Consider the following 16,727-nt stretch of genomic DNA (forward strand, 5'->3'; position numbering starts at 1 on the left):
TGCCTTTAAATGACACCCTATTTTAAAAACAAAAGGAGAAAAGAAGCATAGTTAACCACATCATTTCTACATTTCAAGTTTTTTCTTTATGTGACATTTTAATTAATTATAGTTATATTAGTTAAATAATTAAAAGCATTCCCTTTTTTAGAACTTTTTAAAATAGATTATTATGGTTGTTATTTCAGGAATCTACTGTTGTATTTTAATGGAAATAAGTTTCATAGAGTTAATTTTATAATAAGCTAGTGTAAAATGAAATTTTTGCAAGAATGTTGGTAAATAAATAATTGGAAATATGAAGAGACTTTATGTAAAAATGGAACTATATTATAATTTTTAGCCAAATAAAAAGTAGATATAGATTGATGGATATAATAAGATAAATAAGTTTTTATTGTGACTGTATACGTCGAATGTTTTTTTTTTAATGGACAGGAATATATCTTCTAAGAGCATTTATTTAATGCCAAATAAATTTTGTAGAACTATACTTTGTGAATTTTCATTGATAGCTAAGTCTAGTTCAGCAGTTCCTAAATGGTGTTCCTTGGAACCCTAGGGTTCCTTGGAACCATAGGGTGATCCAGTGTCCATTACAAGGAACCCTAGGGTTCCTTGTAATGGACACTGGGATTTTGAGACCTAAGCTTATTTGCAACATGAGAAAATCTATCATGAAAACACATCAGGAAAATTATTCTTTTAAGTAACAGAATTATATTAAATTATGCATGGCAGAACTAGTAGGCTGTATACTCAAAGAAGTTGCAAAGAGCGTGAAGAAATTGTGTGTGTTGTCTTTTTAAATTGTTTAAACAACTAAATTCTAGATGCATGATTCATGTTAATCTTTTAAACTATACTGCACAATGATGGCTTGTAAAATTGGCTTTTTTAGTCCATGTATTCAGTAATCATAAGTGGGGGTTCCTTTAAAAAGGAGGTTGATTATTTACGGTTTCATAGTCGAAAAAAATTGAGAACCGTTGGTCTAGTTAATGTTAGTTTAAATAATATTATGTGATTTGATATATTTCATGACTGATTTTTATTTTATTAAACAGATATAAATGTAAATATTTTGTATGTAACTTAATACCAATTGTGTATAAAACATAATTTGTGTTAGTCAAAAATTGTTTAATTCCAAAACCTTTACTTAAAAATCAGTTTAGTTCAGTTAATATAGTCAACTTTTAACTAATATAAAGTTGTAGTGTTTAATATTTTTATATTTCTGTTATTTATTGTGCTTTGTGTTTTTTTATTAGACACCAGAGGAACATGAAGCAGAAACTAATATCAAATCTAAAGAAGCTAGAAAGTATATATTTAATTGCTTAGATGACATGGCTCAGGTTAGTGTTTAATTTCTTTTTCTATTAGTGTAATGTTTTTCATCTGTACATAGTGGTCTAATTCTAATGTGTAAATATTATTCAAACTATAGGTTAATGTGCCAAATGACCTGGAAGGACGAGAACTGGCTGCTGAGAAAATTGATCGCAGGGAATTTATTGATTTGTTAAAGCGAATGTTGACTTTAGATCAAGAAAGACGTATTACTCCATCAGAAGCATTGAATCATATGTTTACTACTATGAGTCATCTCTTAGATTACGAACATACAAATGTGTAAGTTTATATTAATGGAATTACTAATTGTGTAGGATTTCAGTTCGATGCTTATTTTTATCTTGAAAAGTCTTATAAACCTGCAATAGCTGTTTTGAGAACATATGCAAACTTTTATTAATTTATTTTGAGTTTAATTTCCCGTTATTACTAAAATAATGCTATTAAAACCCGTTTAAAATGTATTTTGACTTATAACTTAACATTTTGCTATAGAAGGAGCTATTTATTAATATAAGTTAGTATGTTTAAGAGGTCTCTACTATTGCCATTTTGGATTGTAAGTTCAATTTTTAATTTGAGTTATCTTGATATTTTTTTTTCGTAATTAACGAGCTTTTGATTATATGGCATTTTGATGGTTAGGCAGTGCATTACCTTAAAAAAAGGTAAAAAAAATAAAGGGGTAGCTTTATTAAATTAGGAGAAATAGCGTTTTGTAATTTTTAGAACTTCTAATAATTTTTCCTCGAAACTTTAAATTCATGCAATTTTTGGTTTTGAGTAAGTAATTAAAAATGAAACATTTCTCAGTTTTTAGATTTCATAAAATCTAATTTTATTACTTGTTTAACTCATGAAAAGTTTTTTTGGATGATGCAAAAAAATTATTTTAACGAAAAAACAAAGATGCTTATCAAAAGTTTAATAATTGGTAACTGCACACTAGTTAACTACCTATCAAAAGCTGTTGATTGCAGTGCTATAATTTTATCTCAAAAAATTAATAAATAATCTCAAATATGGAATGCTTTATACCCCAAATTGTGATTGAGTGGCGACCTTGTATTTTACATGTATCAAAAGATACTGCCAAATAAAGTAAATACACATTATCAGCTTATTTATGAAAATTAAATTAAAAGGATTAAAAACATATTTATAATAAAGTAAATACACATTATCAGTTTATTTATGAAAATTAAATTAAAAGGATTAAAAACATACTTATAATTTTTTCTCCCCGTCTTCACCCATTCGACAGCTGAGTTCGGTCTGGTAAAGGATGTATATTTCACCAGAAACTGGTGGCAATTCTGGTATTGAAGATGCACTGTGTTCTAGTGGGCCAATTGAAGCTGATGCAGACACAATAAAGGCATTAATTGGCGCAAACCAATGAATATTGCTGAGACATTGAATTTATCGAATTTGACTGTTCAAGATCAGTTGAAATGACTAGAGTTTAGTCTCAAAGCTTCACATATGGGTTTCTGTTGTCCCGATGATGTCTTGCTTCTCAAACGTCAAGAAAATTATCCATTTTTGAAACAAATCATCACTGGGGACAAGAAATAATTTGTCTACAACAATGTTCTGGTCTCTACAAAATCATTTAGATGGCAAAACTTTTACTTCATATAAGGAGGTTAAAAATCACTTGAATCAGTTTTTTGTCTGCCAAGAACAAAAATTTTATGCTTTGAAATTGTGCTACTGCCAGAAGGACGGCAATAGGTATTGGAACAGGAAAACAATATTTGATTCAATAAAATATTTATTCACAAAAGAAAATCGCTTTTGATTTTCACAAAAAGAAAGAAAGAAAAAAGAACTTACCGAAAATCCAATAAATCCACTAAAATTTCATATTGCATTTAGCTTTACCTACACACTTTATTTACAAATTATAATTCTTCTTAATTACTTAAGTCTTGAAATTTGTAAAAAAACTTTTAAGAATTATACTATTTATTACTTTTATCTGTTATTTTTATTAAAATAATAATACCTATTACTTGAAATATTTATTTCCTAACGAATTGATTCAAATCTAGTTATCTATTAATCTAGTTATCTAGTCTATTCTAGTTATTAATAAAAATATTGATCTTTTTTCAGCTGGAAAGAGTCAGTGAGATTACTTCATATTGGCACTGCAAATAAACGCAGTCGTGATACGGGTACTAGCCAACTTCCTATTGTGACTGGATTTGCATCACCTAGTAATGTGGCCCTTTTACAAAGCCAGGTATGTGTATTTTCTTTTATATTTACTGAATTATAAAGTTATATTTTAATTGGGATAATCTTTTCAAACATTTTATATTTCAAATTGTAATTGCTAGGGTAATATAAGGTAGCAATATAATATAAGGGGTAGTATAGTAGGGTAATATAATATAAGGTTCCTAAGGTAATATAGGGTAACTTAATTTAAATCCATTATAAATCGCTAATTTTTTGAATTTAATTTTTACCACCATAAACTCTTAATGCAACAATATTAATGACATCTAATTTTTTCACAACCTTTTGTATCCCAGTGAATTTTAATTTAATCTAATGTTGATCTCCTCTTAAAATAACAGCCTCAACTCGTATAACATTTTCAAAAGAACTTTTTTCATATCAACATCTCTGTTTAAATTCTCAGAAGCTAATAATAATTTTCTTATTTTGTAATCTTCTTTTACCTTTCTTTGTAATAGAGGAAAAGTAAAATGCATTGTACAAAAGTACAATTAGTCGCCTGAACCTGTAATCTTTTTTTCTTCTTTCCTTTTCAACTTTTCAGGAATTATGAATTAAATACAATAGAACCTGTAAAAGTTGACTCCAAATCTCAACTGGTTGTGAGATTAACAGATGGTCAATGTATTGAGAGATGACGCAACAGTTAATTAACTTACAAAATAATAAAAATTGCTTAGATAATGAAGCTACTGAGACAATCAACTTAGTGTGTATCTCTCTCTCTCTCTATATATATATATACATATATATATATATATAGAGAGAGAATTATTTTTGTTTAAAGCTAACACATCAAAATGTAGACGATCATTTTACATATTGTGTTTATTCCATTTAAGTTGACTTAGAATCTTATTGTTTTACATTGCATATGTTATTATATATAATATATAATCATGTGATACTGTATCATATATGTGTGAAAGTGCAATATATTTATAATTTGACCAGCAGAGAATAAGTATTGCTCAACATCAAGGGTCTACTAGAGGGAATGGAGCCCCCAGTGTCAACAACAGTATCTATCCACCTTCACAGTCTCGTGCCACAGATTCTTTTCAACATGTTGCACCCTCTCTCTGTGTTTCTTCTATATTGTGTCCCCCATATCAGAGTAAGTAAATACACCCACTAAAAGAATAAAGAAGTGATGAAATATACATATTATAGCCACGTAAAGTTATAGAACTTTTAGTATATGCTACATAAGAGCTTAATAATTATTTAAAAAAATAGATTTTTGCTTGTCAAGTGCATTATATCAGAACTTTATTAGTAGGCATGAGATGATAAATAGATATGAATCTTTTTTAATTTTCCATGTAGTTAGTATTACTGCCATACCTTACTATTATGGTAAAATGGTGGCAGATAACCTTTTTTAAAAATAAATAAATAAAATAAAAATTTCTGAAAAAAAAGGAAATCAAAAGAATCAGTGGAACTGGATTTTTAATATTCTATTTCAAATGAAAATTTTAGTCTCGCAAAATCTTAACTAATTTCATTATTAATTAGTAAATCTTATATCTCTTCTCAGTAAACTTTGAAATGTTAGCTTCATTAGATAATCCCGCCTTAACTAAATTTCCTTATTATTAGTTAAATGTTATCCTTTTAAATAAGTCAAATGAATTGTTTTATTTTTTGAATTTTTTTTGTCTGCATTGTTTTTATAATTTGTAGTGCCCATTTTAATTCAAAATTTTAAACATCAAAATTTGCTTTATAGTATACAGTTATACAAAATTTTACATTTACAGTATATTATTATATATTATATATTATTATATTTTTTAAAGTTCACATCACATGTTTCATTAATTATGTAGAATTGTTTAATTGTGCAAACCTTTGCTCCTCTAGTTATTTTTTTTAAATAATTTTTTGTATAAGTATTTTTGTATAATTATTATTTTTAATTAATTAATATTTTTTTATGTAATTATACAATTTTATTTTGTCTTTTTTAAACATTCTGTTAAATATATTTATTTATGACTAATTAGGGACAGTTGTATTTTATTCTTACTATTTAATTTTTTTAATCAAACACTTAATTTTAGTAACATCTTAAATGGGCAAAATGATAATAATATTTTAGCTATCACAATGCCCTTAGAAAGCTGATTTTTAAAATTGAAGTGTCAGCATTTAATAATCAATGTAATTTATTTTGTACTTTTTCAAATGTGTTATTGTTAAATAAATTTAACTGTCTTTTTTTTAACAGCTTTAAATTCTCCTGCTAAGCATGTAGTTCCAGTTGTTGCTGCACAAGCTGCACAACCTCCTGCACTTCAGCTTCAGCAGTCATTATTAACTCAGGTACGTTTTGAGATTCTCCAAATTATTCATTGTTATAGAATTGGTCTGAGTGCATATGTTTTGATTTATACTTTATGTTCATAAAATTCATTAGAAATTTAATTTTAAGGTTGGAGCTCATCAAATTGTGCCTGTATCAGTTGTTGAGCAAAATGGACGCCCCATGCTTTTCACGGTATGTATCATTTTTATCTTTCATTGAAATTAATGTGCAAACCCCTTCTTAATAGAATTCATTTTAAATTTTATTTGATATTTTTTTATTTCTTTTGTCCATTTGATCATGTAAATATTGTGTTGTAATATTGCATATTCAAATAGAATGCTGTTCAACCCGATTGGACTGGCAATCGTCAAATGTTTGTTAATTCATGGCAACAAATTCCTGCAACAAGAACATTCCAGCAACCTGTAATTCCTGAACCCGAGACATGGGGACGACAACTGGTACTTGAAAGAACAGCATTGCTACCTGAACAACCTTCACTTATTCCAGTTGTAAGTTCTTCAATTTATTAAATAACATATCCTTTTACACTTTTAAATAGAGAGTTATGTACGGTGTTTATGTATAGTATTCTTATGTAATTTTTTCAACCCATTGTTTATGCCCTTGACTTTGAAAATTTTATTTTCTTCTAATATGCTTACTTCAGTCTACTTTGTATGTATGTATGTATGTATGTATGTGTGTGTGTATGTGTATGTATGTATGTATGTATGTATGTATGTATGTATATATATGTATATATATATATATGTATATATATATATATGTATGTATATATATATATATATGTATATATATATATGAATATATATATATTTATGTATATATATGTATATGTATATATATGTATATATATATATATATATATATATATATATATATATATATATATATATATATATATATATATATATATATATATTCTTCATAAAGCATAAAGTTTTTGTGAAGAAAGTACAGTCTAGAAGATTAATTTTAAAAAGATAATATTAAAAAAGGAAAGATATTCTATTAAAAGTGCTTTAATTGTTTTTCATAGAAAAATATTTACATTTCTGTAAATTAAACATACATCTAGTTATATAAAAAAAATTGTAACATACTTTTAACACTGAAAATAATTTTTCAAAGATTTCTTTGTTTCGATTATTCTTTTGAAATTAGAAAGAGCCCTCATAGCCAACATTTCCTGGGATTCACAAATAGTTTGTCAGAGTTCTACAGCTTTTTCTACTTCTTTTGCACTTACTTTTGGTTCATCAATATGATCTTCAGCTTCTTCATCTGATATTCCTTTGGCACTATCTATGATTTCCGGATCTGTCAATGTTTCGCATGTTACCAGGCAATTGTCCACTTGTAAAAAAGTGTTCAAAATTAATGTCAACATTGAATCCAGATTTTATTACATTTCATTGTAACAAATCTGGCGCAGTATTTCCAGCTTCTACAGTTTCTTCTTCTTTACAGATGCCTTTAACCTCTTGTTCATCAACTTCACAGGTATTCTTAAAACCAGCCTTTTTAAAACTATTTCTGATAGTTTTTAGAGACACATTTCTCCAGACATAACAGTCATTCTGATAACGTCCAACACATTTATTTTTCAAAGAGAACATTTTTCATTGATGGCATCTACAAGTTTGCGTACCAACTGTTTTCCATAGTTCACTTTAAAACTCCTTATTATTCTTTGATCCATTGGTTGCAATTTTTGAGGTGAAAAGGAATTTCTATTTCTAGCTTTCTTATCTATGTTGAAAAGCTAACGCAAGCTGTAAAAGGTGGTCACCCTGTCTTACTCATCAACCCCTCACTTAGTGCCAGAATCATTGTACTTCTTTCAAGTTAAGGAAGTGCAAGGATAGTGATCGAAATTCCCCGACACTTTTATTTCCCCTTTTTAAATATGTAATATTGTTGAATGATACTATATCATCAAAAGTTCGTTTCAACAACAGTTTTCAAGAAAAGAGACTGTAAATTCTTGTATGCTTAATTTCTATTGACAGTAAAAAAGAAATATGTGTCAAAAGATATAATTTCGTATGTTTAGCTGAACATAAGCTTTTACAGGATGAAAAAAATTTAATTTAAAGGGTTATTTCTGGTTGAGGAATTTAATTGCTGCTTAATATATTTAATTTTTATTTATTTTATATTAGGAGGTGCATGAAACTGCTGTTTACAACCACCTAAGAGATAATGGTCAGCTGAATTCGTTGTTACCACAACAAGGAGCAGGCCCTCCTACCAATTTAACTCAACCTTGGACATTGATGTCAGCTCCTGCTCAGTTTGCAGCGGCAGCTACAAGCCAGCAACATCGGCATGTGCAACAGTCTATGTCCTCTCATAGACTGTTAAATAAGAGTTCTACTTCTAGTCTAAGTTTACAGTCGTCATCATCCAAAAAACAAGTGAAAGTCAGGTATGTATTATTTGATTTTTACAACTTCTCTTGGTTCAATTTGATTTTTTTTAAATTAATGGCAAAAAATATCCCACTTGCATTTTTTTAATTAAAATAATTTAAGTTTGGAATTAAATATAAGTTTAAATGTTTTTAATTAAATTTTTATTTTGCTTTATCAAGATATTAATTAAAAAATATTACTTAGTCAGGGAATTGATTAGCCAGAACTGAATATAGTACCTAATGTTATATATAACAGATGTTCGAAGTTTGTACCATCAGAAACATACCACCCTGATACTATGAAACATTGATTGCCTGGCTCAATGTCACACTGAAAGGTTTTTGTTTCATGACAGCAGCAACACAGATGAAATTTGCCATGAAATCCATTGCAGAATTCATTGGCTTCTTGTGATATATGATAGCTTAGAGAACTTTCATAGAGATAAACTCTCCATGAATCAGATGAAAGTAGATCTGATAAACAGCAACTGTGCAGCACTGCCTGAATATTATTAAATGTAAAGTAATATTACAGTTGTGGGACATAGTGCACCACCCAACAATGTTCAATTATGGTTTCAGTCATGGATTGTTACACGTTTTTTTACATCTTATGATAGATCTTACCTCTCCTAAATTTTTTTGCAACACTTTTAAAACATATAATAACCTATGTAACATTTTGCCTTTTGTAATAATTGATATTTAATAATTTTCTTTCTTTTCTTGTTAAATTAGTAAAGAGAGAGAGATTTCCCATCACTTATCTCCTGCTAGGAAACGGATGAAAGAGAGTAATAGCCCAAAATGGGAGCATTCTAGTTTGAACACTTCATCAAATATGTTTATGGCTTCTAGTAATCAGTCAAAAACATTACCTAATCAAACTATACATTGGACATCCCATAACTCTAAACCTACATTTAAAGCTAGGTAAGTAGTTATTTTAAACTGTTTTTTGTAAATCCTGTTTGGAAAATCCGTGTAAGAAAAAAATCAAAAATATTAATTGTATAAAAGTAAAATGTATGAATGTTACTAAAAAGTTTACTAAATCTTAATAATTATTTTTGTAAATTAGTGTTTTTTTTATATACATTTGAGTAATAAACATTAAAAATATAAATGAATCGTATCACTTCAGAAACAGAAGATTATTATGCAATAGTTTTTTCCATTTTTAATGAACTAATTCTCAAATTTATTATTTGTTCTATAGTTCAAAGCAAATTAACATAGTACCTGAAAGGGAGGTTCCAAAGCCTACTATAGTTATTTGTGATACTCCAAGTCCAGCAGTTAGTGTTATTACTATAAGTTCCGATTCAGAAGATGAAACTGAAGCAGTAGTTGTGTAAGTAAATTTTCTTTATTTGTACGTTATGAAATTTTCTTCAAACTTTTTTTTGTAAACATTGATGTTTTATTTTTTTATTTTTAGAAATAAACACAAACTTCCTGTTGATAAGAAACCTATTAAAAGTCATCTAGGACAAAGTGTTAACACAATTGTTGCTACTACATGTGACAGTGTTATACCTCTAACACCGGACAATCAAGGTTAGTAAATTTCCAGTTTTTCTACTAATAAAAATGGTTCTACAGTCTTAATTCCCCAATAACACTTTCTTGTAAAGTAGAGAAATGACACTGCAAACGAAAAAGTTTGATATACTAATATTACGATTTTTGAACTAGTAGAGAATAACGTTATGAGATTAGAGTCTCTGAAAAGAAATATTGTACTAATTTACTTTCAATATTAGAATAAAAGAATTTGTTAAGGCCCATTAAGTAGTATTGAAATTAACAAATCTTTCCAGACTTGCCAATTAGGACTTTTTTTCGAGTTCTCAATATATTGCAGCAGAACAAATGTGTTACACATTGTTTGGAATTTTTTCCACCTAATCACTCTTATCCTTTTCAAATGACAGTGTCCTGTGAGCAAAATGTAAAAAAAAAAAATTTTTTTTTAGTTAAAAATATCAGAAGTATCATTTGATTTAATGACCTCAATTATTTCGGCTTTTTAGCAGTTATTTGCATTTTGAAATCTACAAAGCTAGCTTCAGCTCAAATTCGTTTGTCAATGATAGCATAACGTTCTTTTAATAACCCATTAACTTGCTTGAAAGTTTTCACTACCAAGAGCTTGTTGAAACTTGACAGCTTTTTCTCGAATAAATGGCTCAAAAACTGAATTATTCATAAGGTAAGGAAAATGTCCACAATCTGGTGCATTTTTATTACTGCATCATGAAACCATGTGAAAACAGTTGTATAATATTTTTCAAAGATGGTCTGTTTGCACAGTTACATGATGTTTGAACATTAACATCAAGATTTCCTATTAAATATTTTATGTTATGGAGCATGCTAGTAATAATTTGACTTAGGCAACATGTAATGAAAAATAATTCTTATTTAATAGCATTATCTTATTTAATAGCATTCACATCTTGAAGATTGAAAAATCTTATTTTTTTTCAATTGGATGTTATATCTACAGATCCTTTTTTTTTAAAAATTGAAACTGTTAATTTTTAAGTTTAGAAAATTAAAAATTTCTTAAACATAGATCACTTTTTGAATTGATATTCACTTTGAATGGGGTGGATAGTGTTTTGCTGAAAATATTTATTTTGCTTTTAAGGCATTGCGTCTATTTAAATTATTTAGGGGGCTCAAAAAATCCTCTTTACCTCTACCTCTAGAGTTTCTCAATTTCTGTTATGAGTTTTCAATTCCCATTACAATTTTTCCAATCCAAACAGATATGTTTAGGTTTTTTGAAATATTCATGGCTGATCTATATGAAGATTGATTTAGAGAAAAGTAGCTCTGTTGTTATAAAGGCTTATTTAATAATAAAAAGCTGTCATGTTTTAAAGGGTCATTTTGTTGCATGGAAAGGCAATAAAAAAATTTTATGAGTTGAACTTCATGGTATCATTTTTTCTATGCAACTTTTAATCCTTTGTATTGGCAGTCAGTTTACAATTCTTTAGTTTTATTTTTCGTTTCGGAAAGAAATTTATTTTTATTTTGTTACAGGTTACTGCAACATCAAATATTTTACTGAACCAGCAGATTATAACAAAAGTCACCCCAAAGTTTTCACTGTTGACTCAGATTCAGATGACCAAAACAGCCCCAACAAGTATTCTCAAGTGGTCATGTCCTCAAGACCTATAAAACCAGAACCACAAAAAGATTTATACAGGTAATTTATATTCAAATAACATGTTTTTTGAGAAAAACTAAATTTATGGAACATTGTTAGTGCGAAATGGACTAATTTTTATAAATTGTTGTTCCAATAAAATCTGAACCACAAAAAGATGTATACAGGTAATTTATATTCAAATAACATGTTTTTTGAGAAAAACTAAATTTATAAAATATTGTTAGTGCGAAATGGGTTAATTTTTATAAATTGCTGTTCCAATAAAACCAGAACCACAAAAAGATGTATACAGGTAATTTATATTCAAATAACATGTTTTTTGAGGAAAACTAAATTTATGAAACATTGTTAGTGCAAAATGGGCTAATTTTTATAAATTGCTGTTATAATCTTTCTGTTATAATCTTTCACACTGACAATCTTTTATTATTAATTTGTATAGTTCGAGAGGAAACACGAGTCACAGGAGGAAACTATTGTCTCAAGTTCCAAATCTTTATAGCTCTCAATGTCAGTTGAGTAATGGGCAGATAGTTCATACCAAGCAGGAGATAATCACTGAAGACGATCTCACATCTGCACATGCTCATGCCTCGTTATCTGGTGTTCAGACCCAAGCAACTCCTGTTGCTCTTACAAATGTTTCTATGGGAGCGCCAAGTTGTTACGGAAGTCATTCAAAGTCTCAAGACCGTCGTCTGAAGAGCCCCGTGTTTGGTACTGATAGAGTAAGTCTTATTGCTCAAAATTAATGAAGACTTTAACTTTTAAGAAGCCTCAAGGTTGAAGTGTATAGAAAGTTTTTAAACTGTGGGGGAAAAACTCTTAAATGGTTCATTTGCAGTTCCCTAACTTTCCAACTAAAATTATTTATTTTTTTTAAACTAATTTCAATACATTTTTTAAAAATATTTTAATGTTAAAATTCAAAAAGATAAAAGCACTTGATTCAAGAGGGTGCCAAAATATTTAAATGTTTCGGCATTTTTACTTTCATTAAAAAAAAAATTTCCAACAGCTCAAGGATTTATATAAAAATTAAATATGTTAGTATTTAATTTTACTGAATAAATTTTATAAAATTAAAATTTCTACTAAGTTGAAAGCTTGTTTTAATAATATTATCGTTTGTTTAAGAAGACAAAGTGTGCAAAAGTTTGAATGTTTTTTAATTAAAAAATTCCATGCATATACTTTACCTTTTAATTTTTGAGAGAAATTGATATTGCTCTGATTACACTTAAGAATAATTAAGTTAAATAATATTTGATATAAAAACTAAACTCATTGTAGCCCCCCAAAAGCCTAATTTTTTTTTTGCCGCCTTTCGTCATAAAAGGTTGTGCACCTCTTACCCAGCGTGAGAATCGACAATGAAAAAGTCGTTAAAACATTAAAAAAGGAAGGGTTGCATAGTTTTATAGCCACATTAAATTTAATTTTTAAAAAAATTTACAAAAATATCAGTTCCAAACGATTGCAAATTATTATTTTATAAATTTAGTAAAAATATTTTTGAAAATTGAAATTTAAAAATTCTTTATAAACACGATAAATTAATCAGTAAAGAAGCTCTGTAAATTAATTTTTTCTTTTCATTTTTTTATTTTTAAATTTTTATTAATAAAAGAAATATCTTTTCAGAATTTAGGTATAATATTTGGACACCAACCTCGAATAAATGTGAATGACCTGCTAATTTCGACACGCTCCTCTCTTCAAGCCTCACCTGTGCCACATATCAGCCAGTCACTTTATTTGGCTTCTAGTCAAACAGACATGTATAGGTAAGTAAATTAACAAATTATTATATTTAAACTAATAAAGCTTAAGTCTGTTTTGTTTTTAAGAAAATAAATAAAAAGTAAGAAAATATTAATAATTAATAAATAATACAAAACTAACATTTATTTTTACGTTTATTCTGTATAGAGTTCGACTATTAGTCAATACAACTTTATTATTTTAAATAAATAAGTAAAAGTAGGTCTAACAATGTTTCAAAAGCGCGTATTATATTAACAAATAATTTTAAAAATGTCATATTCAAGTGAAAATTTCTTTGGTTTGTTTTTTACGTTCGTTTTTTTATTTTGAATTCATGTAAGTAAAATATTTTGTTAGAATTTTATTATTATTTTCAAACCAATAAATCTTAATTTGTTTTTACTTTTAGACAGTGGTTTTAAGTCAATCCATCTATATTATTTTAATTTGAAACATACTATTGATGTCGTTGAAGTATTTTTTTAGAATTAACATTTCCTTTTATTATAGAGTTTTTTCTGTCATTTATTTATTTATCTAAGATTTCTGAATTTTTTAAAATTTTATTATTAATCTGTACCCTTATTAGAAACTCATTTACCACTCACATTGGAACTGAGTAGGAAGAACGTCATGTTTTTTTGAAGGTCACTGAGAGACAAAAGAAGCCATTTTTTAACCCCCTTTAGATGTTCCAAAAATAAAAAAGCATTTTTGCGATTTTTTGTTATTGAAGAAGGTAGGAAAAACACATCCGGTTAATCCAGTAAATACCGTTGCACCAGATAATCAGCGTTGTACTATATTTCATATTTTTGGTCTCTTCCTAAATTCTGATCTAATTTTCAGGGATCTTTCAAGACCAGCTGTATCTTCAAATCTATCACAACCAACTTATATCTCCACTCCTTCTCAAAAATATATCCTGACCGCCACTGAACATACAGCTTCTGCCTCGTTTGCCCCTTCTCAGCTGCCGGTTCCTCCGCCTGCCCACCACCACACTAGCAGAACGGCAATTGCTGCTGCAATTCCATATACAGGATCCAGTAGTCATCCACTACCTGCCCACATGCAACCAGCAACTGTTGGAGCGTCCTCAACCATGCTACCCTCGTCTGCAGTTCCTCTGGTATCTTTCCCATCAAGCTCCACACAACCCGCCTCTGCCCTCTACACCTACAGCATGAATGACGGAAGCCCAATCAAATCCCAGTTCCACATATATTGCTGAGTTCAGTATTACTGTGACCTTATATTGGTGAATGTGTGATTCAATGCATGCTGAATTGCATTGAGAAAAGTGTGTGAAACTTAGAGTAAAATCTTTTTTATAGCTAAATCGCTTTGAATATGTCAATGGTATTTTAGAAATGTGTGGTGTAAATTTAAAGGTTACTTTTGCTGTAGCTGTCTCTTCTTGTAAGCAGATCTGCCGAGTATCTGCTAAGCATTGACAACAGCTTTTTTTTTAACGAAAAAAAAACACTTTTTGACGCAGCTTTAGATTGGTTGCAAAGGAAAAAAGCTAGTCCTACATCTCAGGAGGGACATTTTTTTTTTGTTGTTGATGATAACATTTGACCTTTGATGTTGTTGCCTTCAATGTTGTATTTCGGAGAAGGTATTTTGAAAACTGTAGGGTGTGGTTTGTACTATAATCACTTTCTCAAGTTTTATGTTTTAAAAAAATCAATATATCTGAATTATGACTGCATTATGACAGATAATCTAATGCACGATTTAATAACTGTAAAATCAAAAGTAGTTAATGAGGATTGTATAATTGCTTTGGGAACGGGAGCTTTGAAAATATTTTAAAATGTAAAATAATGGTAATAAAAATTGAAATAGGAATTATAAATTAAAAATGTTTCAAGGAATTATATTTGAAATATCAATTAAGGTACACAGAAGGAAAAAAAGTAGAATAAAAATCGTGTCTGAAATAGTTGGTTAAGTTATAAATTCTTTTAAAGGGATTATAGAATAAAAAATCTGCAATCTCTTAAATTCTCTAATATTTACAAATGTATAATCATAGCTTTTTTGCTAATACTTGGTCATTTCCTTAAAATATCTCTTATATATAAATGCAGTGATAATTCGATTAAAAAAAAACACGAAAAATAATTAACTGTTTTAATAATAACTGTTTTAAGTTTCAATATTTACTAAAATAGTTTTTGTACTTACATCTTCTTTTTCCATTCATGCATTATTTGATTTAAATGCTAAATTATTTTTGTAGCAAGGTTTTTATTATATAAATATGTAAATAAATTCTCATTAATATTTATTTGTGTAATTATTTATATATTCGACCACTGAATTGAAGAAAAATTTCTATGTTACTTCGAGAATTTCCTTAAATGTGATAGTTTCATGTGTTCAAAGAACTTTATTGTTCTATGGTTAACTGTTCAAAAATTCTTTATAGATCTCCTCTTATGCAATTTTAAAATACATTCAAGTAATGAATTAATTTCTGAAATATTTTCATACCACTGACATAGTCTACTCATCGAAATTTATGACCTTTCTTTCCATCGCAGTATTAATCTTGTGTATGAGCTGGTGCCTTATTAAATCTATAAAAAATTAACTTCTAGCATTTCACAAGCAATTCTTTTAATACTCAAAGAAAAACTTATAAGTGTTGGTAATGACAGCCTACTTTGTAACTTAGTAAGTTCAGAATCGTAAGTGTTACCCTCCAATTATGCTGTAATTTTCTAGACTAATGGATTTTAAAGTTAAGCAATCATATGTGAAAATTATTTTATGTTTTTTGAAATTATTGTAATGATATAAATTCTTCAAAACTGCAAATTTTTTTTTTTTCTGTGGTTACATGTTCATGTGGTTTTGGTTTCATGTTTAGCAGTTAAAGGGTATTTTTTTTTGTTCTTGCAGTATCAATAAGAAATACATTGATTTGAATTATTGAGCTAAGCTTTCAAATGAATCGCTGGTATAATATAAAATTGTAATTACAGTTGTCTCTTATATGCATAAACCACATTTAATCTTTTTATTTAAATAATTTTTAAAAATTAAATTTTTTAACTTAAAGTGCGGAATATTTTTATCACTCGTTGCGCAGACTACCTTTAATATAATGTAAGAAAAAACTTATAGTTTTTTAAATTTAATGTTCACCATATTTAGTGTACTCAATTGTTGTTTATTTGTTTTTAATGTTTTTACCAAATGTCTATTTCAAACTAGTTTGGTAAAAATTTAGGTAAATAGACAAAATTGTTCTCTGATTTCAAAACATTAAAATGTATCTTTGCATATCCCTTTATATGTATCAATAAAAATTGTCAGGAACACTTTTTTTTATTATGTTATGAAGATGAAATTCAATCTATCTTAGCTAAAACCATTCA

The 16,727-nt window shown here is 27.9% G+C and overlaps 1 protein-coding gene across 4 annotated transcripts in view; it reads left to right on the plus strand.

Annotated features, from left to right (window-relative positions):
* Positions 1-16,164, plus strand: part of LOC107444082 (homeodomain-interacting protein kinase 1) — a 97,220-nt gene extending 81,056 nt beyond the window's left edge. For 2 of the 4 annotated variants that reach the window (XM_016058155.4, XM_087161244.1), the window contains 15 exons: positions 1,275-1,361; positions 1,454-1,638; positions 3,481-3,610; positions 4,567-4,729; positions 5,849-5,943; positions 6,053-6,118; positions 6,265-6,441; positions 8,119-8,384; positions 9,114-9,308; positions 9,595-9,729; positions 9,817-9,935; positions 11,433-11,601; positions 12,008-12,293; positions 13,210-13,352; positions 14,182-16,164. In XM_016058155.4, coding sequence (XP_015913641.1) covers positions 1,275-1,361; positions 1,454-1,638; positions 3,481-3,610; positions 4,567-4,729; positions 5,849-5,943; positions 6,053-6,118; positions 6,265-6,441; positions 8,119-8,384; positions 9,114-9,308; positions 9,595-9,729; positions 9,817-9,935; positions 11,433-11,601; positions 12,008-12,293; positions 13,210-13,352; positions 14,182-14,566 — 2,601 coding nt within the window. In that variant the 3' untranslated portion in view covers positions 14,567-16,164. The remainder of the gene's footprint in view (positions 1-1,274; positions 1,362-1,453; positions 1,639-3,480; positions 3,611-4,566; positions 4,730-5,848; positions 5,944-6,052; positions 6,119-6,264; positions 6,442-8,118; positions 8,385-9,113; positions 9,309-9,594; positions 9,730-9,816; positions 9,936-11,432; positions 11,602-12,007; positions 12,294-13,209; positions 13,353-14,181) is intronic. The other 2 variants (XM_016058156.4, XM_087161245.1) reach the window with 1 other exon arrangement.
* Positions 16,165-16,727: the final 563 nt, after the last annotated feature.

This window comes from Parasteatoda tepidariorum, chromosome 4 (assembly GCF_982258835.1).
Source record: "Parasteatoda tepidariorum strain Cologne lab strain chromosome 4, Ptep-v5.0, whole genome shotgun sequence".
In the NCBI taxonomy this organism is placed as follows: Eukaryota; Metazoa; Arthropoda; class Arachnida; order Araneae; family Theridiidae; genus Parasteatoda; species Parasteatoda tepidariorum.